The sequence below is a fragment of the Podarcis melisellensis genome, assembly GCF_964234715.1.
Source record: "Podarcis melisellensis genome assembly, chromosome: 9".
NCBI classification, from domain to species: Eukaryota; Metazoa; Chordata; class Lepidosauria; order Squamata; family Lacertidae; genus Podarcis; species Podarcis melisellensis.
This window is the reverse complement of record NC_138541.1, coordinates 56,601,697-56,626,131: the sequence shown is the minus strand read 5'-3', so window position 1 is coordinate 56,626,131 and position 24,435 is coordinate 56,601,697. Positions and strand designations below refer to the sequence as shown.

General features: G+C 43.7%; 1 protein-coding gene across 9 annotated transcripts in view; it reads left to right on the top strand.

Annotated features, from left to right (window-relative positions):
• Positions 1–24,435, top strand: part of APBB2 (amyloid beta precursor protein binding family B member 2) — a 169,954-nt gene that overhangs the window by 93,698 nt on the left and 51,821 nt on the right. For 7 of the 9 annotated variants that reach the window (XM_081924468.1, XM_081924469.1, XM_081924470.1 and 4 more), the window contains 4 exons: positions 6,266–6,471; positions 12,558–12,620; positions 13,044–13,129; positions 14,133–14,193. In XM_081924468.1, the coding sequence (XP_081780594.1) occupies positions 6,266–6,471; positions 12,558–12,620; positions 13,044–13,129; positions 14,133–14,193 (416 nt within the window). The remainder of the gene's footprint in view (positions 1–6,265; positions 6,472–12,557; positions 12,621–13,043; positions 13,130–14,132; positions 14,194–24,435) is intronic. The other 2 variants (XM_081924474.1, XM_081924473.1) reach the window with 1 other exon arrangement.

Sequence of the window (24,435 nt, the reverse complement as noted above, 5' to 3'; positions counted from 1 at the left end):
AGCACCTGTAACCCAAGGTACCACTGTACAACTAAATACAATGGTACCTCGGGTTACATACGCTTCAGGTTACATACGCTTCAGGTTACAGACTCCGCTAACCCAGAAATAGTACCTCAGGTTAAGAACTTTGCTTCAGGATGAGAACAGAAATCGTGCTCCGGCGGCGTGGCGACAGCAGGAGGCCCCATTAGCTAAAGTGGTTCTTCAGGTTAAGAACAGTTTCAGGTTAAGAACAGACCTCCAGAACAAATTAAGTACTTAACCCGAGGTACCACTGTATATGTATATTTGTTATAGTGCAGAGGCTAGACTTAGACTGAGTTCTCACAAGCATAAAATAAGATGGTAAACCTGTACCACTGTTGACCCCAGCTAGGGGCTCACAGAATGGAACACTTTTCCTCCCTCAGTGTCATGCACAGAGAAAACTAGGTGTGCTAGAAATCTCCCTGCCATTGGATTTTCCATGTGGAGTTGTTGTTGTTGTTGTTGTTGTTGTTGTTGTTGTTGTTGTTGTTATGCGCATTGGCATGATAAATCCCAGATTCAGATTTACAGCTTCATGTGACCTCTCTCCACACCTTCTCACCTTCTATGCTTAGTGTATTGAGGGAGGAAGGCTCCCCCCATTCTGCTTGTGGAGCACAACATCTCAGACGTCTGATTTGAAGTGTCATGAAAAGGCAGCACACTGATAACGATTATATTTTTCCCTAATTAATAGTATAACTTTTTGTAGTCAGTGAGTTGGCTTGCAGCGTCTGGCTTGCAGTGTCATACTTTGAAAAACAAAATGAAGAATTGACTGCTCTTTTATACCAAGTTAGTATATTGTGAAACTTGTAAAACTTGTATAAATAAAGTAAAATAGGAATTAAAGGTGCATGCGTGCAGCTAAGCATATACTGTGCCTGCGTGCGTGCACACGGCAGATATTGTTTTCTAGAATTATTGTGGATTGGGAAATACTAATTGAAGGGAAGGGACAACAGACAGTGCAAATATCTCCCATCAATCACCACCCGCTAGTATGGATGGGAAACATCAAGATAGATTTTGGAGGCATTAAAAATGCTGAAAGCCCTGGTGTGAACTCAGCCACTCTCTCAGATTTAGCTTCCTATAGGGTGACAATATTTTTATGTGAAACACAGCACTCTAAAACAACATATGCAAACACATCATCTTATAAAGTAGGTTCTCTAACTTTACATGAAGAACTTTAATTAAGTTGTCTTCAGTTCAGTTTGATGACTAAACTTCCATAGGTTTCATTGAGCTGGCTCTTAACTGTTGGAACTAGATTTTTTTCCTCTTTTTCCTTTTTTGAACCATCGTTGGACTTCTTGAAGGTTTTTTTTGCAAGGAAGAGGATCCTGTTGTCTTGACAACCAGTTGCACGCTGTGAAGGAGGACTGTTCCAAATGGCCAGCTTTTGGCTGTTTATATCTCAGTTTCTTGTTGAGTAATGCTGCCAAAATTAGACATGCTTGTTCGGCTTGCGATGCAGTTATTTGTCCTGTCAAATGTTGCTTTTCACCACATTTTAATTTTAGGGCGGCACTCAGGTTTCTTGCCATGAGTTTTTGAAGGACCTATCTGCTGACTGTCATTGTGAACTTTGAGGATAGGTTGTGCTGCTGCAACACATGCAGAGTAGTGGAAACATTTTTAAATAAAATTGTTTGGCATTGAACTGTGATAATCACTTGCATGCGAAGTATGGACATTTGCAAAAGTGGAGTTACAATCTACAGCTGTTACATAGCCGCTTCATTTGAATCCTATTTGAAACAACACATCAAGATTCTTCTGTTTATATTTTAAATCTGTGTGCTCCCTTCGTGACTGTGTGTATCTCTTTTGGCCTGTTATGTCTCACTAGAGCTACTGAGTTTTATTTATGTCCAGAACTTTGTTTTGTGTTAAATGCACATAATTGGGGGGGGGGCACTGTCATAGGAAAGAAACACGCTCAAAAGGGGGCCACAGTTGGAAAAAATGTTGGAAACACTGTTCTGTATCTATTCTGTATCACCTGTGGCCGTCTTAGAATATTCGGGGGGGCGCCATATGTCCCCCAGTTGGGAAACACTAATATAGAAAATAGAGGTTCTCACTCTAGAACAATTGACTGAGTTTTGCCCCTCTTTTGTAGCAATGAGCTATTGAAACTTCCATGCTTTTTATAAATGTAATTTGTAGAATATCTTGGTGGTGAGAAACCTCCTTAAACCAAGGTTTAATTGTATGCCTTCTAATTTTAGACACTATAGTATGCATAGTTATATTTCTTTGCACTCAATATTACATTATCCTTTCCTTTCCTGTATTCCTACTGTAATAATATTTTATATAAGCAGTGTGGTTCTCTGCTGCCTTGAACCATGGAAGAATATATAGTACTGTGGTACCTCGGGTTAAGTACTTAATTCATTCCAGAGGTCCGTTCTTAACCTGAAACTGTTCTTAACCTGAAGCACCACTTTAGCTAATGGGGCCTCCTGCTGCTGCCGCATGATTTCTGTTCTCATCCTGAAGCAAAGTTCTTAACCCGAGGTACTATTTCTGGGTTAGCGGAGTCTGTAGCCTGAGGCATCTGTAACCTGAAGTGTATGTAACCCAAGGCACCACTTTACAATACTGATAAATGTTATATAAGGAACAGTGATGTCAATTCGCTAAGAAAAAACAAGAAAAACCTAAACCCGTTTTTGTTGTTGCATCTATGAGACTCTTTCTGTTTTGTGACTGTTGACCTTGTAAAACAGCCTTGGGGTGCCTGCCATACTAGAAAAGATATCTTCATGAAGTTGCAAAATAATGGAAGAGAAAATTGGCTCCATTTTACTGCACTTTCAGGTCAGTCGTGCCATACGGAGATACTGCTGCCTCCTGCAATTTTTATCTCTGTCTAATTGAATTGAGGCCAAGCAATGATTCATGTTATGGTACTTTTTGATTTGCTATCTTTTTCCTTTGGAGAAAAAGCAGTAAAAGAAAAACTGTTAAAATTGTACTATTATTCCAAACACTAATGACCACCAAATCCAATGTATTGTTTACGGCACTGTCAAGTTGTAGTAGCAGTTGATTTCCATCTTGTTTTAGGAAGTCGTCGTAATATTTTAGTACAGTGCAGTAAAACCATCACAAATTGAATTCCCAAATTTGCTTTCATCACCTTGCCAAATTCAGCATCTGAATTGGAGCATATCATATGGAATGGAGTTTATTGTAGCAATAAATCAGCTCTGTGGTAGACTGTGACAGCTGGAGGAGAGAGTTATAAAACAGCAATATATTATTTTACTCAGATTTTACTGCACCTTACATTTCCCCCCCAAACTCATCCCTAACCCTCTAACCAAGCGTATGCCCTGTGGTTCTAAATACTGTTATGTTGAAACAAGAAAAATATTGCAACAGAAACCGTATTTAGAACCATAGGGCATAAATGATGCTTGGGCCACATTCTGTCATCTTTCATGATGATGATTTAAGGCTGGGTTGGAGAGCCTATGGCCCTCAAGATTATGTTGGATTCCATCTCCAGGCAGCCTTGGGAAGCACCATCAATGGTCAAGGATGATGGAAGCTGAAGTCCAGCAATATCTGGGCTCCAACTCGTCATCCAAGGACTGCATGTGGCCCTCAAGGCATTTTTGGCAGCCCTTGGCAACATTTGACCACATACACACAACCCCACATAAGCGAGGCGCTGGCAGAGCCCTCATGCCTCCTTCCCAAAAGCCTGTTTAGTGCTTTCCCAGCTTTGGGTCGGAGGTCGGAGGACTCCAAGACACTGCCAGAGCCTTGTGCCCCCTTCCTGTTCCTGCAGCCAGTTGGAAGCCGCAGAAGCCCAGTCAGACGTTCGGCTTCCAAAATAGTTCGCAAACCGGAACAGTCACTTTTGGGTTTGTGATGTTCGGGAGCCAAAACGTTTGGGAACTAAGCCATTCAATTTCCAAGGTACGACTGTATGACAAAAAGGCATTCCAGGGTGGATCTGCTACACTTTTGAAATAGAGATCTGGCTCCTCAGCTGTCCTCTCAGGGGCCATGGAATTGCAGCCTAAATAAATACATTTTGTTAATAACCATAATACTGTTTTGCTATTACCACGTGTGTTGTTATGGTCCCCACATTTCAATATTAATTAAGATAGAGACTTCATAGGCTACACTTGTAGAAAGCCACTCACCTGGTCGCCTATGGTAAATACCGTAATAATCACCTCCAGGCAACCAGGCCGTGAAACCAGTCTGATGCTGCCTCTGTCCTCAAGACCTAAGTAAACCAGACTTGGTTTTCAGAGGAAAGGGAGGAACTAGCCGGAAGGCAGAATCATCAGGCTCATTCTGACTAGTGTGAATCTGATGTTCATGGCCAACAAAATATAGTGAATTCTTATTGTTTATGACTTCCCTGGGCTTCCCATAAACATCTTTGTTCACTTGCAAGCTGCTATTTGGAGCAAAACTGACAGTATATGAATTCTGGGGTGCTTTACATGGTCTTTCTAGCAAGTGAGGCAAAATTCTTTCTCATTAAAGAACAACATTTTCAAGGAAACCCTGGATAATACAACACTTCAGTGCTCAGAAGGCTTTCGTTCAGTTTAGCAATTGAGGATTTCTGTGACTTAATGGAAATAATGGGTCCATGAAATGTTTATCCTAATTCAGAAAGGGCCTTTATATTTCTGTCCATTTCATGCAGAAGGCTTGCAGATTATGTTGTCTTGTGATATACAGCAATCTATAGCTGCCTGAATTAATAGAAAGATATTATTTCTCAGTGTGATTCCTATAAACATTTTTTCTCTATGTATAATAATAATAATTATAGTTGATATCCAATTAAGTCCTACTCAGAGTAGATCCATTGAAATTAATTGACTTGTCCATTGAGTATGATTAATGCTGGATATTTGTAATTAGTCTCAGAAGCAACTAGAGCAGAATGAAGTGCTACACACTTTAATAGGCAGGCATATAATGTTTATAGTACACGATAGCCTTGTTATATTTAAAATAAAAGTATTCAGAGAATTGGACACAAGCCTTAAAATTCTATTTAATAAATTTCTTTTTAATTTGGTGAGGCTCCTCACTTAAAATATTCTCTTGTCTTAATTGCAGGGGTTTCTGTAATCATCTTGCAGTGTGTATTCTTTTGCTTGTTTAGTTATATTGTCCTTATTGAAGATCTTACTGAAATCTGTTTTGCTTTTTTGTTTCCAAGTCAAAACACTGCTGGAGGCTTCTAAACTTCAAAGACATTCATATTTGGTTCTCTAACTTTTACGGCATACTATGCTGTAGTCATGAATAATTACATGTAATTTTCCTTTCATCTTTTGTTGGTTGCTTGGTTTGGAAGAAGTGGCTCATTGTGATCAGCATTGTACATTTTTGCCTTTGTGTACATACCATGATTTGAATTCCAGCTACTACCACCAAAGGCCTTTTCCTGCAAAAGGTACTGCGTCTGCAGTACTGTACTGTATTAAGGGGAGGGATGTTTTGTGGCAAACAATCGAGGGTGCTTGGAAACTGGCTTGTTTCCAGAAACAATTTTCCCATTTCACCTTTTAAAACAGACAGTGTGTGTATAGAATAATTAAAACCTTTCATTCTCAGCGGATCTTCATTGTTGGCTTAGGTTTATGAAGCACATCTGAAAGCTATGTACAACGTAATAAGGAGCCTTGCAAGTCACGTGGCAGAATCGCAATCAGTACACAAAAGTTAGCGTGATTCTGGCAGCCTTAATGCCAGTAATAGGTTATTATTCAAGTTACTGCATGACCCGACATGTTCTGGGTATCAGAAAATAATCTTCAGTAAAAAATCAAATTAAATGGTTAAGTGTGTTAGTCATTACAAGAGATTCTGGCTTCTTTGCGGACTCCTTTGTCTGTTTGTAGGCCCATTATCCCTGAATACCCCTGGAATGCAGGAAGCTGCCGTAGGCCAAGTTAGATCATTGGTCTATCCCAGCATTGTCTCCACCAAGCGTGGACAACCATGTTTTTGTCCCGGGCCACATATGCTCAGGGATAATTGTTTGGGGGCCCCATGCCAGTGACTGCTGTCTTGTTGTCTTCAGAAGCAAAATTTTGTCTTACAGATTCCTTTTTCTTTAACCTTGCTTCACCGATGACAGGACTGTAGTGTTTCTGCAACACTTGATTTTGGGGGTTTTTGAACTTGTTTCACATGTTAACAGTGTTTTGGGTTTTTTTGTTCCCTGCAGATATATGGAGCGATCACTCATTTCAAACAGATCCTGACTTGCCTCCAGGCTGGAAAAAGATCAGTGACATAGCGGGTGTCTATTATTGGCACATACCGACAGGAACAACCCAATGGGAACGTCCCATATCCATACCAACAGAACTTCAAGGCTCAAGAAAAGGCTCCCTTAGTTCGATCACACCATCTCCCACTCCAGAAACAGAGGTAACGTTTGTTTGTCTGCTTTGAGTCATAGCTGTCAACCGTCCCTTGTTTGGTAGGAAACTCCCTTATCCCAGTGCCGTGTCCCGCTGCTGTCCCTTATTGATAATGTCCCTTAAATTTCCCGGGTTTCAGAGGAAGCAGCTCCCCTCCCTGCAACCCTCCCTGCCAGCCAGGGAGGAGGGAGGCTCCAACTGTGTTGCTTGGCTGCCCGCCCCGCTCCGGCCTCCTCTCACCAGCCTCGGCCCCGGGAGCCCCTCCCCACCGGGACTGACAGGAGCCTAGGGCAGCCTGGCAGCCGCTGAACTGAGCTTCTCTGCCTGGGGCCTGCCCGCCACCGCCGCTCCTGCTAGGCCGTACTGTGGCTGCACCGCCAAAGGACCCGGATGAGATGGGCAGCCTGGCGCGGCCTATCAATTGCTGAGGAGCCTTGAGAGGAGAGTGAGGGCAACCATAGAGAAAGCAGTTCAGAGAGAGGAGGCGGAGGCGCGGGCAGGTGTTCCAAGGGCTAACCATAGAGGTGGAAAGTGGAGGAAGGACCGCAAGCGCTTCTCCCATAGATTTGTAGTGGTAGACTAGCATAGATGGTCTGATCTGCGGGTTTACTTCGGGTACTATTTCCCCCCCCCTTCCTCCTGCCCCGCCTGATGGAACTGAGAGCTGCAGATGGAGCACGAGAGAAAAGATACAGAACTGCACCAGCATCTTTGTAGCTTGGACTTCGTTTTGTGCGAAAAGTGGTTGCTGCTTGTAGTTATTTAATTGCAGTGTTTCATCAGCTGGTGTCTTGAGCAGCAACCTCTGGAAACGAAGGGCTAAAAACCGGTGCTGCTCTCCCAAATTATCTGGTCCCTTTTAACTTCGTATTTCAGCCAGTTGACTAAAATCCCTTATTTTGGCTGCTGATCTGAAGTGAAGGCCCAAGACAGGTGTTGATCATGATGTGAGCTGCGCACAGGTGGGCTGAAGCGAGCTACCACCATTCCTGTGGAGCCTCCTTTTATTGAAACAAATATGCAAGCTAGGCAGATACATTTTGGGCTGTGACCTTTACACATCTTCCGTCCCGAGATCGTGGGGTGGTACAAAGCTATTTTGGCACCTGTTTCCACAGTGTCATTTTCCCCTTGCACAGTGTATGACGAAGGAGACAAAAGGTCTCAGGGACAAAAGTTTACAGACAGGACACCACTGACTGCTGAGACTGCAAAAGTTCAGACATAGGGAACGATGTTCCGGACAGCCATGACTTGTGTGTGTGTGGGGGGGGGATTTTCCTGCACCCCAGGGTCACGTGTGCAGGCAGGCTGTGACCCGCCCAAAAATCAGGCAGTAAAACACCTAATTGGGCAATATGACACCACAGACCACTTTGAATAAGATGTCCTGGCAGTAGCAATTGTTTGAGCCTGGCAAGTAAAACATAGGGAGGAATCTTTTGTGTTTTTCAGCTGGTCCTCCTTACATCCTCTAGACTAGAGTAAAAAATGATTGTCCCTCAGCAAGGGGAAATGAAAACCAATAAATCCAAACACACACAATAGATACGATCCACAACACATTACATTCCTCCTTTATATTTATGTATTTATGTGTTTATTATTTAGATTTAAATCCTGCCTCTCCACACATTAATATGTGCAGCTTGATGGTTGCCTAGACCAGTGTTTCCCAACCTTTTTTGGGCAAAGGCACACTTCTTTCATGAAAAAAATCTCGAGGCACACCACCATTAGAAAATGTTAAAAAATTTAACTCTGTGCCTATATTGACTATATAAAAAGTACAGTGGTGCCTCGCAAGACGAAATTAATTCGTTCCACAAGTCTCTTCGTCTTGCGAGTTTTTCGTCTTGCAATGCACGGTTTCCCATAGGAATGCATTGAAAATCAATTAATGCGTTCCTAGGGAAACCGCCTTCAGACCAGGTCCGGGGACAGTCTGTCCCCCGACCTCTTCTGAAGGCTGGGGGGGACCGGGACAAGGGCTTTTCTTCCCACTGCCAGCCTTCAGAAGGCTGTTCTGAAGGCTGGCGGTGGGAAGAAAAGCCCTTCTTCCCACCTCCCGCCCCGCAAGCTCCGGGGACAGGAGGGCTTTGCTGCCGACCGCCAGCATTTTAAAAGCCCCTGCTGTCCTGGGGCGATTTTAAAATGCTGGCGGGCGGGAGCGAAGTCTCCGCTGCCCCGAGGAGATTTTAAAATGCTGGGGGTCGGCAGCGAACGCTTCGCTCCCGCCCGCCAGCATTTTAAGATCGCCCGGGGCAGCGGAGAAGTCTCTGCTGTCCCGGGAAGGCAGGCGGGGGGAGCAAAGACTTTTGCCCCCGCCTGCCTTCAGAAGAGGTCCAGGACCTCGTTCCGATGCCCGGCGGCGGGGTGCGAGGTTCCCGCCCCACCGCCCGGCATCGGGGCATCGTTCCGATGCCTGGCGGCGGGGGGAGAGGTTCCCGCCCCACCGCCCGGCATCGGGGCATCGTTCCGATGCCCGGCGGCGGGGTGCGAGGTTCCCGCCCCCCCGCCCCGCTTCGGAGCGGGGCGGCTGGGGCAGGTGTTCCCGCCCCCCGCCCCGCTTCGGAGCAGCGTTCCGAAGCGGGGCGGCTGGGGCAGGTGTTCCCGCCCCCCCCCCGCCCCGCTTCGGAGCACCGGGAGAAGCGATCTCCCCGCAGCCCCTTGCTTCAAAAGAGGTCCGGGGGCAGCGGGGAAGAAGTGCTGCGCTTCCCGCTGCCCCCGGACCTCTTTTGAAGCAAGGGGCTGCGGGGAGATCGCTTCTCCCCGCAAAGCCTTGCTTCAAAAGAGGTCCGGGGGCAGCGCTTCCCGCTGTCCCCGGACCTCTTTTGAAGCAAGGGGCGGTGGGGAGAAGCGATCTCGGGCGCCGCGGCGTGCAGGCGCACTGCTCGCTCCTCTTTCCGCGCAGGCGCCTTCTCTCGCTCTTTCGCCTCCTTTTCTTTCTCTCTCGATGGTCCGCCTACAAAGGAGCGAGGGAGGCGCCCGCCATGTTTGGATTTGCATCCAGCAGGAGATGCCGCCGCCGCCCCGCCTCTCCCGCCTCCCTCCCACGGCACACCAGGCAAGGTCTCACGGCACACCAGTGTGCCGCGGAACACCGGTTGGGAAACACTGGCCTAGACTCATCAGAGCATATTCTTATTTCCTTTGGCCTTGAGCTCAACCTAAGAATCACATTATTTTCTTTGTGCGTAGAATGTGCTGTGCTGTGGTTTTAGAAAAATTAATTAGATATATATAAATTGCAAAGAAATGGTTTGAATCAAAATTGAGTTGGTGTTTCCCAATCCAACATGGGAAAATTGTTGGACAGTTTGCGTGTGGATACTGTTAAGTAAAAGGCAGGAGGGGTGAGGTGGACTGCCTCAAGTGACAGATTGTGGAGTAGTTTTGAAAGGGCAACAGATTGTCACATACTAAGTTCATTATTATATTTTTACCACCATAGTGGGACATCATTTGGCTTTTCTGCCTTTGGCACCAGGATGTCTTGGGCCACCTCAGATAGGAGTATTTAGAATAAAGAATTTCAGATGAGTTCAAATTTACCCTCCTTTAAAAAATATTTTCTTCATATTTACTATTCAGCCCCTGTTAGAAGCATCTGGTATTGATATACTTAGTCTGGGATGAAGATGTTTGAACCTTTTAGCTATCTCAGAAACATGCTTTGGAATGTTTTATAACTGAGCAATTTGTCATTTTGCTTATTATTAGATATAGTCTGTCTCCTATTATTTTCCTTCTGTGCCTTTTCATATGAGGTCTTGCTTTTAAAAGTAGCAATCTGGCCTGAGTGGAAAGCAATTCAATTTTAATATATTTTCAGTGTAATAATAATGTTATTATTTATACCCTGCCCATCTGGCTGGGTTTCCCCAGCCACTCTAAAAACATGATAAAACATCAAACACGATAAACATCAACCATTAAAAACTTCCCTTAAGCAGGGCTGCCTTCAGATGTCTTCTGAAAGTCAGGTGGTTGTTTATTTCCTTGACATCTGATGGGAGGGCATTCCACAGGGCAGGCGCCACTACCGAGAAGGCCCTCTGGCTGGTTCCCTGTAACCTCACTTCTCACAGTGAGTGAACTGCCAGAAAGCCCTCGGAGCTGGACCTCGTGTCTGGGCTGAACGATGGGCGTGGAGACACTCCTTCAGGTATACTGGGCTGAGGCCTTTTAGGGCTTTAAAGGTCAGCACCAACACTTTGAATTGTGCTCAGAAACATACTGGGAGCCAATGTAGGTCTTTCAGGACCGGTGTTATATGGTCTCGGCAGCCACTCCCAGTCACCGGTCTGGCTGCCGCATTCTGGATTAGTTGTGGTTTCCGGGTCACCTTCAAAGGTAGCCCCACGTAGAACGCATTACAGTAGTCCGAACCGGAGATAACTGGAGCATGCACCAATCTGGCAAGACAGTCTGCAGGCAGGAAGGGGTTCAGCGGGTTTGGGAAGGCTCCCTCGCAGAGGGAAGCATTCACCACCCCGCCAAGTCCATCACTTTTATGAGCCCGGATGGGCAAGGATCAAGGAGACAGGTGGTCGGTTTCACTTGCCCAAAAAGCCTGTCCACATCCTCGGAGGTAACAGATTGTGAGAAGATTTTAAACGAGAAAACAGAATATAGCATTCTGTGCTGTTGTGTGACTTGGGTCCCATCTGCACTATACTTTTAAAACAGTGTCATACCTCATTAAACAGTCATGGCTTCCCCCAAAGAATCATGGGAATCTTAGTTCATTAAGAGTGCTGAGAGTTGTTAGGAGACCTCTATTGCTATCACAGAACTACAATTCTTAGAGTGGTTTCTCAATCCGTCCCTCTTCCCAGCAGATACTGCATTAAATAGGCCTATGATCTGAGCCAGCAGGACTCTTAATACAGTGGTACCTTGGTTTGCAACCACTTTGGATTACAACCACATCAAACCCAGAAGTGTGTGTCCCTTTTTTTGGATTACAACTCATTTATTTATTTATTTTATTTAAACCCTTTTTTGGGGGGGAGGCCCCATTGGCGAAAGTGCACCTTGGGTTACAACCTGTTTTGGTTTACAACCGGACCTCCGGAACGGATTATGGTTGTAAACCCAAGGTACCACTGTACTGTATTTTCTTGCGAAGTCGTGGTGATTTTCACTGCAACAAGAAGCCTGTCTGTATTTCTTATTCCATTGTTCATTTCCCCTCCCTCTCCTTTTTATGTCCCCACTAACATTTGATATTGTCTGTTCTAGCAGCTTGAAAATACTAACTGATCAAACACTGGGAGATGGAAATAGTTTTCTTTTCTTTTCTTTTTAATTGATATTTCAGAGTAGGCCAAGACCATCTGGTCAAGCTCCACAATTTGCTTCCTTTCATTCAAATATCCTAATGATAATGCAAGCACATTGTGTGTTGTGTCTGTCTCTAATTCGTATGAACTTTCCCTTGTCCCAGTTCCTTGTCTTGGTAAGTAATGTTAGAAGTGGTCCTCACTTCTACTGCTTCCAAATACCTCTGTACTCAGGGCCGGCTCAACAATAAGAGACAAACAAAAGAGGCAAATAATTCAGGGGCACCTGCTTCAGTTAAGTAAATGCCTTTGAGAGGGACCCAGCCTACAGGTGCACAGGAGCAATTTAGCAGCTCCAACCAGAAAATAATAATTTCTGTGTTCCAGGGAATTGGAGAATTGATCTCTGCTGGTTACTGAAGGGATAGGCACAGTTTGTAAAGGAGGTTAGGGCATATAAATCTAAAAACAATAAAATAACATCCCAACCAGCTATTACTTAATGTGCTATTATAATGAGGCATAAGTGCAAATTTGGGGTGGAAAATTTAAATTTTTAATTTGCTTGTTCAGCATCAAATGTTGAGCCAGCCCGGATTCTACAGCAAATTGAATGAGTTGAAACTTGAGGTGACCTGTTCCCTAACCCAACCTGCAAATATCAATGCTAACAGTGTTTTTGTGTTCCCCCTCCCTTTTCTTCCTTTCTTCCTTCCCTCCCTCCCTCCCTCCCTCTCTCCCTCCTTTCTTTCTTTTATTTTTTTTATCAATGTGCTTCTTCCTGTGTGAATAATTACATATCTAGAAACAGCCATGGAGTGATTTTGCTGTACTGAATGGGGGAAAGATTAATAGTGACATTTGGAAGGCAAGTATATTGTCAGATTTTAGAACACTTTAATGCTTTTTTAACCTTTTAAAAAATTCATTTTGCATGGCCATGGCTGTGTTTATTGTATTTATCCTCCCAAAAATATCACTCATGACATCCAACCAGCCAGAGAGAACAGGAAATTTGGTCTAGCTCCTTAACTTGCTACCTCATTCTGATATTTTTCACGCACAGCGCATTTGTTCAAGTCAGCAGGGCAGATCCTCACCCATAACAGAACCATGCCTGCGCCTAACAAACTGTAGTGTTCAAAATATGTGCATGCCTTTATATACATACATATATATTCGCTAAAAACACGGTGCTGCTGCTTTGCAGGAAGAATATTCTTTGAAAATTAAAGCAAACCCATAGAAGAAATGCCTCACATCCTGTATAACAAGCTGTTTTCCCCTTCAGGATCTCCATGCAGCCACGGTAAATCCAGACCCCAGTTTGAAAGAGTTTGAAGGAGCAACATTGCGCTATGCCTCTTTGAAGCTCAGGTATGAACAGTTTGTCTGTTTATCATTTTTACTCCTCAGTCCTAGATGCATTTGGTCTGACAATAGGTCTCATTGATTGCTAAGGTATTTTCCTTGAAGTAAACGTGTTTTGGATTGCAGCTGTAGATTACTGGTCTCTCTCTCTTTTTTGTAATCCTATTTAAATAACTGGAAAACAGAGCTGGCCAGGCAGAGGGCCTTCTCGGTAGTGGCGCCCGCCCTGTGGAACGCCCTCCCATCAGATGTCAAGGAAATAAACAACTATCTGACTTTTAGAAGACATTTGAAGGCAGCCCTGTTTAGGGAAGTTTTTAATGTTTAAAGTTTTATCGTGTTTTTAATATTCTGTTGGGAGCCGCCCAGAGTGTCTGGGGAAACCCAGCCAGATGGGCGGGGTATAAATAATACATTATTATTATTATTATTATTTATATTTTTAAGTCTGGTGCCCACATGCTTTAGCTCCAGGGTCGCCAACATGGTGCCAGAGTGCCCATCAGTTCCTCCTACAGCACCCATGAAAGGTGTCTCTTAAACATGCCCACATTTATTTAAGACACCTATATGCCACTTATTCAGATTTCTATAACACAAATAGTCTTTTAGCTTTGGAAAAGTCTGGAAGGAACCACATTGACTTTTAATGTGTTTCTGGGCTGGTGCTAAAGCCCTATAAGGGTAACTGAAATAGTGCCTTCTTCACTATACGCAATGACATATGACAAGGGTGGTGCACGTGTGACCCCCCAAATGTGGGATTCCCAACTCTGATCAGCTCTAGCCAGCACAGACCACAGCTAAGGATGATGGGAGTTGTAGTCCATTAGGATATGAAGGGCATCTCCAGGCCCTCCTCAAAATCCTGGAGCCTACTATTCTCTGTTCATGTGAATGCAGCCAACGTTTGACAGGTGTCCGCCACTCATTATGCAAAAATATTGTCTTTGAGTTGTCCATTCTATTTGGCCCTAACACTAACAGTAGCATTTCCTTCCCACAACAGAAATGCCCCACAATGCGATGAAGATGATTCCTGTAGCATCAACAGTGATCCAGAAGCCAAGGTCTGTAAGCAAAATAATATGTGTGTTGTTTTTGTTAAAAAGTCACTAATCTAGATGCACAATAAATGTAGTGATCATATTTCATTTTTAAGACCTGATACCCGTAGACAGCATTTCGCAAACTAAAAGCATTGCAAATGGAATTATGAACTAGTTTAGTGAATGGGGGGTGGGTTATTGGTTTGCTTTCTGTATTTTTTTTAATCTTATATTTTTTTGTTGTTACTGCCCTGGGATCTGCTGATGGAGGGTGGTATACAAATCTAATAAAAAATAGAAATATTCTGCTTAATTGAGAAAAATATTGAAAGCATAACATCAGCGCGACATCTAAAATTTCACAAACCAAATGCAGTAATTAATTGCAAAGAGCCCTATGCACATTAGGACATATCTAAGGAATCTCACCTGCTTCTGCTAAGGGTAGTTCTCGCTCTCCCCACATGTGCAGTGGGGCTTTTCTGTACCCTATTCCTACTGCAGCCCCACCTGAAGCCAAACTGCTCCTAAGGTTGGGATGCTCCATACAGGGAATTGGACTTATCTCCTTGCAGTTTGTCAATTCTCAGTTGTGGTGTGTGAGAGAGAGCAGCTTGGGTGGGGATGCATTGGGAGCGGGGCAGAAAAGTCCCAGTGTGCGTTATGTGTTTACTGCCTTTGGTCCTTTAGCTCCTACCAGCATAATTTTATTTATTTATTTATTAGGGTAGTACTTAGGGACGTGGGTGGCGCTGTGGGTTAAACCACAGAGCCTAGGACTTGCCGATCAGAAGGTCGGCGGTTCAAATCCCCACGACAGGGTGAGCTCCCGTTGCTCAGTCCCTGCTCCTGCCAACCTAGCAGTTCGAAAGCACGTCAAAGTGCAAGTGGATAAATAGGTACCACTCTAGTAGGAAGGTAAACGGTGTTTCTGTGCGCTGCTCTGGTTCGCCAGAAGCAGCTTAGTCATGCTGGCCACATGACCCGGAAGCTGTACACTGGCTCCCTCAGCCAATAAAGCGAGATGAGCGCCGCAACCCCAGAGTTGGTCACAATTGGACCTAATGGTCAGGGGTCCCTTTACCTTTTTCTAGGGTAGTACTTGCAGGACATCTTTGGGAAAAGCAACGGCTTAAGGACCCTGCACAAATCTGGAGTGGAGTCCCTAAGGCCTTGTACATCTCTTTCTGGCAACTCCAGCAGCCAAGTTGGTGCTAGACATATTGCTCTGTTTTCCTTTGACGTACATCAGCGAGGCCAAGAGGGGACTTCTTGTCAGGGCAGCCCAGGGCCCTCCACACACTGCCCAGGCTTGTGCCCCGTAGAGGTCACTTGGGTGCTACTAACATAGCAAAACCAACACAGGAGGCAGAGGTTATGAGTTACCAGCCTCTGCAGCCACAGCAGGTGTTGCCATTCTCCAGCTGTTTGGCTTCACCCTGGAGGCACACTCCATTGTCTTTTGTACTTAAAGGTAAAGGGACCCCTGACCATTAGGTCCAGTCGCGGATGATTCTGGGGTTGCAGCGCTCATCTCGCTTTATTGACTGAGGTAGCCGGTGTACAGCTTCCGGGTCATGTGGTCAGCATGACGAAGCCGCTTCTGGCGAACCAGAGCAGCACATGGAAATGCCGTTTACCTTTCTGCCGGAGCGGTACCTATTTATCTACTTGCACTTCGTGCTTTTGAACTGCTAGGTTGGCAGGAGCTGAGACTGAGCAACAGGAGCTCACCCCATCGCGGGGATTCGAACCCACGACCTTCTGATCAGCAAGCCATAGGCTCTGTGGTTTAACCCACAGCACCACCCACATCCCCTTTCATACTTAGGGTATTTCTAATGTTATGGCTGGCAATTCCATGGCTCTTCACAGCTCTCCAAGCTCGTTTTGTGTATTGTTCCTTCCTCCCCTCTGATAAAACTGACTCTGAGGTTAAGATGGCCACAGGTCAGCCAGCCATCTCTGGACCTCTGCAGATCTAAATTGACTTTTAATGGATTTTAACCTGTTTGCCTGGAGGTGAACTGGAGGAGAGGTCAAGACAAGGGAGCCCAGATGTGAGCCTTGGCCTGCCCAACTTTGAGGGCCCAATGGGATACTCCCCACAGCAGCTGGCCACGCCTGCTGCAGGGGATTTTCTAAAAGCCAAAGACTCTGAGGTTAACCCAGAGGACAGGTTTCTAGTTTGGCCCAATAGAAAAGGGGTGAGCCAGCTTACTCAGGGGAACAGCTTGTGCTCTTATTGTTGGCTTCTGCCATTCTAACAACAGGGCTGACTTCAACTGATCTAGCAGCATGGGCAGAGAAGGGGTGGGTGGGGTGAGGAAGTTCTAGTTAATGTAGGAATTTTAGAGAAAGTGCATTTTTTTTTTACAAATGGGTGTTGCTGCCACCTTGTGGACATCCGCAAGACATCTTCACAGAATACAAAGACTATTTTACTTTTGAAAAGATCACTTTGCAACCTTGCATAAATATTGATGCACAAGAAAAGGAAGAAGAAATTTAGAGCAGGATATAGCTAATTAAATGTTATCCATATTGCTGCAGGATTTGGATTTTAAATCTGATGTAATCCTGTGGGAGGTGGGGTGGTGGAAATTGGAAAGACAAAATCCAAACAGCATCTCTGTCAGATTCAATTTTGGGAGCAGTTTGAGCTTGACATGGGCTGCCAGAGTTAATGCATTTCAGATCTGTGCTTTGGACTGATTCCACATTGGTAGTGGCATTTTGAACAATATGTGCATGATTTTGTTGTACGTTTTCTGTCCTAACGGAATATATAGCCATGTTTGCTCTATTGGCTCCCAAGGCAAACTAAACATCGCTGACTCCAAGACCACAAATGCGGACCTCGCCAAATCCATAGAAGTTACCAGTGTATAACATCAAATATTTTGCCAACCTTTCTGCTTGGACTTGCCCATTGCTGTAGCGTAGCGACATGCAAAACAATTCAAAGTAAATATATGCTTTGGATGCCACCCAAAGCTTCAGTCGTGTGGTGTCTTAATTTTTAGGGAGGTTGTTAACACCAGAGTTAGGCTTTCCAGACAACGTTTTGAAGGGGAAAGACAGAGAAAACATAAGGAGTGGGTTCATAGTGCTGTTTTACAATTGAACATACAATCTTATTAGTGAATTTGAGCATTTGTTGAAGAAGTCTATCAGTACTGCGACACCTTAAGGATAAATAGTGCCAACAAGCTTTCCTAATCCAGAACTCACTTTTTCAGATGCAGATTCCTCTTTAGGTATTGATATTCTTTCATTTTACTTGGCCTATTTATTACCAGACTAGATTGGATCTTTGCCATACTTTAGTGACCCGTCGTTTCATTTTAGAGACTTCAATCTTGCACCAGTTTTGGGTTGTTGTTTTGCAGTTTTTATTTAAGCTGCTGTCAGAAGTCTAATAAAAATATGAGAAGTCTAATAATATGCTGTATTATTATTATTATTATTATTATTTATATCCCGCTCTCCCCAGCCGAAGCCGGGCTCAGAGCGGCTAACAACAGTAAAATGATAAAACATTCTAAAATCATTTCATTATAAAATTAATTCGAAACAGAAGTGCAGTGATAGCAACAAAAGGATACAATGACACTTAGTACACTTGTCATTAGTTACTGGTTTTTTAAAATCTGAATCCAATGAGACTTTATTATTTGGTTGGACCATAACGTGTGGAAAAACTTTATTAAATTGCTAACATGTATGAATATTATCTCCATATATTTTATCCAATTTATGCTGGGTCAGATACTAATGATAAGAGTGTTTTACAGTGGTTGTGCCCACCTGCCTACATGTATTTATGTAAACTATTTGTGATCCAACAGGGGAAAATCCACCATTTGTTAATCTTTGCCTGGCAACTAGGAGGAGATTGTTACTAAAAAAAGTACATATTTACCGTTCGTGGTGCCATAAAATATCTAGCAGTCAGTGTGTGGCAGCTGTGAAAAATGCAGATTTCATGCTAGGGATCATTAGCAAAGGAACTGAAAGTAAAAGACAGAATTAGTAAACATTTTGGCTGAAACATGCATTGTTACAAGTATAAGGGAATTAACGTGGATTTAATGCACATCTTTTGAAGTTGTATAAAAAATAACACATTTTTGGACAGATGTATTGACTATTATACAAACAAATACAGGCAGCATTAGGAAGGTAGAGGTAAGGGTTATGCTGGTACATTTTGTGACCTTGTTGTTGACGGTTTGCTGTCTATATGAAATATTGCTGGACCAGTTTGCTAGCAACATCAATAACAGGTTTGAATGTTGAAGAGTTTGGGCTGCAGTGTGAGTTGTAATGCTTTATTTAAATCGGCCCTCTGTCTTAAAACATGATTTGGGAAATCTGATATCCCAGTGGCTGATTCTGTGAAGGTCTGTAGCTAGTGGTTTTTATTTTAAAAATCTCTTTTTAAAATAAAAATGTTGGTAAATATGAGACATGCTTTTAAATTTAAAAGATGCAGCAAATGCATAGCCTTTTGAAATGTTATATTTAAGAGATCTTTGTGCTTCAATTAACCCAGCTTAATAAATATGTCTGCTGTTATGCACCTTTGGACAGCCCAGTTCTCTGTGTGTGTAAATTCTTGGCTCAGGGCCTGCATTGGTTTTTTTTTTTTTTAAAGCCAGCAACAATAAAATGCCACTTCAGATATCATTCAACCTACAAAACACCTTCATGAAGAGCAGAAAGGAATAGGGGATGTTTCAAAGTCCTTAGAGCATCGCAGTTAAAATGAAGAGGGAATATTACATATTTAACTCCAAGTAGGTGCACGCTATTCATGAAAACAAGTTTTTTGTTTCTGTTTTAATAATACCTGCAATACCACTAGAGATTTGGCCCTCTGTGCCATAGCTTCTTTGATTCTGCCTTCCCTTCCATTGTGCAGATGTTTTCTAAACATCTGCTTTGATTCTGTATGGTGGAGGTCATCATCATCATCATAAATGTTAATTTGTGAACAGAGTCTTCAATTGAAATGGTGAAATGGGAATAAAATAAAATATGTTTGGACCTTTTAGATTAAGTGATTTGGAATTTTATTGAGATAAAAGAGTCCAATGACTTCTCGAAGGTGAGAGGTCCATTTAAATCTGGTCCAATCAAGTAAATGAATACCTTTTTGGTTCTCCACAGAAGTAAAGGATCGCCTCTTCCCTTCCCGCTTCCCTATTTTTCATGTGCAATTTGTTTGACATTTTCTAGTTTTTAATCTCTATATCAGTGCCAGGGGAAGCTGTTCTAAATATTGTTCAGTCTAGCTGGTGTATACGTTTTCTTGCAGTGGGGAAATTGCTTAATCTTCTGCTCCCAGACTGAGGAGTCCTCTAGATTGTGATGCCTGAGTAGTTAATTTTCTGACCTAAATGCAGCTCCTCAGATACATCTGTTCAGCGTTCTGTAATGAAAGGACTTCTTAAATAATGTAATGGCTTGCATAGAGTGTACATATAAGGAACCACCCTTTTCCATGTGAAATAGGAGGGGTGTTTTTCTAAAATATATAGTATTTAGTTGCAAATGGGAGATCAGGACCTACCAAGGGCTTTCCAGAGCAGTGGTTGCATGGTAAGGGATGGGGAAAAATGTGTAGATAGCACATTGTTTATGTAACAGAAGTAACAAATATTTCCCATTTATGTAATTCTTCAGAGTGTTCAAAGCATTTTATAAAATTGTAGTCCTTCCAACACTGGCCACGTGACCCGGAAGTGTCTTCGGACAGCGCTGGCTCCCGGCCTCTTAAGTGAGATGAGCGCACAACCCTAGAGTCGGATACGACTGGCCTGTACGCGCAGGGGTACCTTTACCTTTACCTTAGTCCTTCCAACGCCTATAGGTTATCAATGCTGTCCCCATATTATGTAGGACAGCCTCAATAACCTATATTGGTGGTTGGCTGCTAAGGCTGAGAATGCGTTGCTTGCCTAAGGTCCCCTTATAAATTCATGGCAGGTTCAGAGGCGAGATTTGAATTTGTGACTTTGTGGCTCACAGCTGTGGGAAGAAATGCACATCATGACAGACATTTCACAGTAAATAGCATCACTCTGTCTTTTTCTTCCAACTAAATACAGTGGTACCTGGGGTTAAGAACTTAATTCGTTCTGGAGGTCCGTTCTCAACCTGAAACTGTTCTTAATCTGAGGTACCACTTTAGCTAATGGGGCCTCCCTCTGCCGCTGTGTGATTTCTGTTCTCATCCTGAAGCAGAGTTCTTGACCCGAGGTGCTATTTCTGGGTTAGCGGAACTTGTTCAGTCTTATTAGTTTTTGCCCCCAAGCTCAAGCTATCTGGGCAAATGAAAACCAATATTTCTGTCTGGTAGAACTGCATGCAGGATGCTTTACAAGGTAGGTAGATAAATAAACATTACCAAGAAATCAAGGGCTTATATCTATATTGCATTACATGGTGCCTAGGCAACAACTTGCACCTTAATATCATCAAGACAAAGGAGATGGTGTTGGACTTCGGAGGAAGAGAGGAGAACTAGCCCCGCTGTACCTCAGGGAGGGCTGTGTGGAGAGAGTCTCTTCCTTTAAATTCCTAGGAGTTTATCTCAGTGAAGACCTTACTTGGAAAATAAATACAACCCAGGTGGTTAAGAAAGCCCAACAGAGACTCCACCTCCTCAGAGTCTTGCGGAAGAACAATGTCAATCAACACCTGATGATCTCCTTCTACTGGTCAACAGTAGAAAGTGTCCTTTCATACTGCATCACGGTGTGGTACGCTGGTTTGACATCATCTGATAGGAAGTGCCTACAGAGGGTGGTGAATACAGCACAAGATGTTATGGGCTGTCCCGTGAATCCGCTGGATGAAATAGCGGAAGAACGTTGCCTCAGGAGAGTGAGGAAAATTCTCAGGGATGATTCACACCCTGGCCGGCACTTTCTTGATATCCTGCCCTCAGGCAGAAGATATAGAAGCATGATTAGTTGCACCAACATGGTAAAGAACAGCTTCTTTCTGTGCGCTGTTAGGCTGCAGAATGAAAAGATAACAACAGGGCAACTGACTTTCGGGTTTGGTGGGTATGCGTCAGTAAACGAGGGGAATTAAGACTAAGAGAGCTGAGTGGGGGGTGCTCATGTAATCTCACTGTATACAAATTGTACAAGTACAAATTGTACAAGTATTTCAATATATTTCAATGTCAAATAAACATTACCAAGAAATCTAGGGCTTATATCTATATTGCATTGCAGTAATGGTAATGGAAAAAGAAGTTTTGGGAGCGATCATGTGAACCACCCTTATGCCACAGGTAGATGTGTTTTTGATTGCCATTGGCTAAACTGCTTGATCCCAAGGGTTTCCCTTTGTGCCATTGGCTGAGCTGCTCGACTCCTAAAGAAGCAAAGCGCCCCTCCCCCCAATGCCTAGGAAAGGAAGGTTGCAGGTGGCCAGTTAAAAAAGTGAAGAACCGCACACAGTGATTTGAAAAAAAAATGGCCAGATTATCAGCTGCAGGGGTCTATTTTAAATTTAAAATGGAAAACTTTAAAGATGTAAAGCTAAAACACGAACCTTCAGTTTAGCAGTCCTGGGAATTCCCTAGGCTTGCTAACCATCTGTCTTCAGGTATTCTGGCTCTGAAAATCTTTAGAGGTTTCCCTTCCTTGCATTCCAGCCCCCCACCCATGGCAGATATATTTATATCTATAGATATAGATAGATATAGATATATAGATATATTGCAAAGCTATGCGACGTGGGCAGGCATCTATAGCAGAACTCCAGCTAAAATCACTCAAGGTCCCTGCAGTATTGCTGAATTCATAGTGCTTGCTAGATACTGGCACAACAGTATAGCTTGTTAGTCACAGGGGGGCAGCAGTAGTGAAGAATTAAGAATATGCTCCGTATTTTACATGATTCACGACAGTCGTGCAAAATGGATAGATATTTATTATTCTGTAGAAGTCTGAGAACCAAATAGCTCAATCCTATGATGCCCAAGGAAATGGGGGTGGGGTGGATTCCAGTATTTTAGAACTCTGTTTATTAATGTTATTTTTATTTTTATTTTTAACATTCATATACCACCTTCTCTCCCAAGATGCTCAAGGTGGTGCGCATGGTTCTGCTCCCCATTTAGCCTCACAGCAACCCTGTGAGTAGGTTAGGCTGAGAGAGAGTGACTGGCCCAAGGTCGCCCAGTGAGCTTCATGACTGAACGGGGATTTGAACCTGTGTCTCCCAGGTCCTAGTCCAACACTCTTAACTGTTACGGCACACTGGCTTCTGAATGCATAGTTAGGGATGCTTCCGGTAATACTGACAATGCACAGAGTGTTTACATTTTAAAATACATTATTTTTGTGGATCTTGCTGGTACAGTGGTACCTCAGGTTAAGTATTTAATTCGTTCCAGAGGTCCGTTCTTAACCTGAAACTGTTCTTAACCTGAAGCACCACTTTAGCCAATGGGGCCTCCTGCTGCTGCCACACCGTCAGAGCACGATTTCTGTTCTCATCCTGAAGCAAAGTTCTTAACCCGAGGTAATATTTCTGGGTTAGTGGAGTCTGTAACCTGAAGCGTATGTAACCTGAGGTACCACTGTATATTGGAACCGGTCAATATGTTGGAAAATCTACACATCTAAATAAAATTGACCTCTTAAGGGTGTAATTCACATCTTCACTGGGCTGTGTGGAAGCAGCTGCCACCGGCAGTGACAGTGTAGGCATCTCAGCTGGGCAAATCCGCCGTCATGCCTTGTTGCTAACATATCGCAGCAGTGAAACACCACTAAGATTCCTACAACCAACACACCTTCCTGTCAGGAGCTGGGGGCGGGATGGCAGACCCTTCCCTCCACGAAAAAGACAAGGTAGCTGCATTGCCAGTCTTTCCTCCAGAGCACAGTAACCAAAATTAATACCAACGATTTGTGAAAATAATGGTTCCGAAAAAGTAAAAAACAAAACCGACTGCCTTTCAGAATGCTGCAAATATTTGTCGTGACAACCGATGTCATTCTCTGTGCTGATTCTCAGCTTTCCACCGTTATCTGATTGACCCATATGCTTGCAAGGAAATCATAGACGGTGCTGTCAGGGAACTTTAGCACATACAAAATTATTTCCATATTCTGTCTATGCTTCTTATTCCAGGGCACCATTAGCAGATGGGATTGTAGAAGGCGCCTAAAGGAACAAGCTTTCTGCATTATTCCTAATGGCTTCTGCATGTCAGATGATCTGCTCATTGTCCTCCAAATATTTATTTTTATTACTCCGCCACTGAGCCAGTTTTCTATTGCAGCGAGAGTATCTGAACATTACAGTTTACACGGATATGGGCACCTTTGCCCTCATCTCCTCACACCAAAGAGCCAGACAAACGAAACATATTGTAAGCAATAATGTGTATACTATCGTTTAAAGCCATGGTTCCCAACGTGGGGCACCCCCCCCCCAGGGGAGCAATCTGATTTTTAAGGGGGGTAATTTGAGAATGAGTTATTAACAGTGAATGGCCTTTTAAGCTTCCTCCACGTTTTGAATAATAAGTTCACTTTATTGAAAGGAGTTCACTTTTTGAATAATGATTATATGTCAGAATTTTAGAGATGCTTAGGTGGGGCATGGCCAAAGAAAGGTTGGGAACCACTGGTTTAAAGCTTCCAAAAGACAACTTCAATCCAGTTGAATGCTGCCTAATGGAAGCAGCTACTCTCTCTCCCCTAGACAGCATCTTAAAAAGCAGAGACATCACCTTGCCAACAAAGGTCCGTATAGTTAAAGCCATGGTTTTCCCAGTAGTGATGTATGGAAGTGAGAGCTGGACCATAAAGAAGGCTGATCGCTGAAGAATTGATGCTTTTGAATTATGGTGCTGGAGGAGACTCTTGAGAGTCCCATGGACAGCAAGAAGATCAAACGTATCCATTCTTAAGGAAATCAGCCCTGAGTGCTCACTGGAAGGACAGATCCTGAAGCTGAGGCTCCAATACTTTGGCCACCTCATGAGAAGAGAATACTCCCTGGAAAAGACCCTGATGTTGCGAAAGATGGAGGGCACAAGGAGAAGGGGACGACAGAGGATGAGATGGTTGGACAGTGTTCTCGAAGCTACCAGCATGAGTTTGACCAAACTGCGGGAGGCAGTGGAGGACAGAGGTGCCTGGCGTGCTCTGGTCCATGGGGTCACGAAGAGTCGGACACGACTAAACAACAACAACTCTCTCCCGACCTTGATGGGTTTTTAAA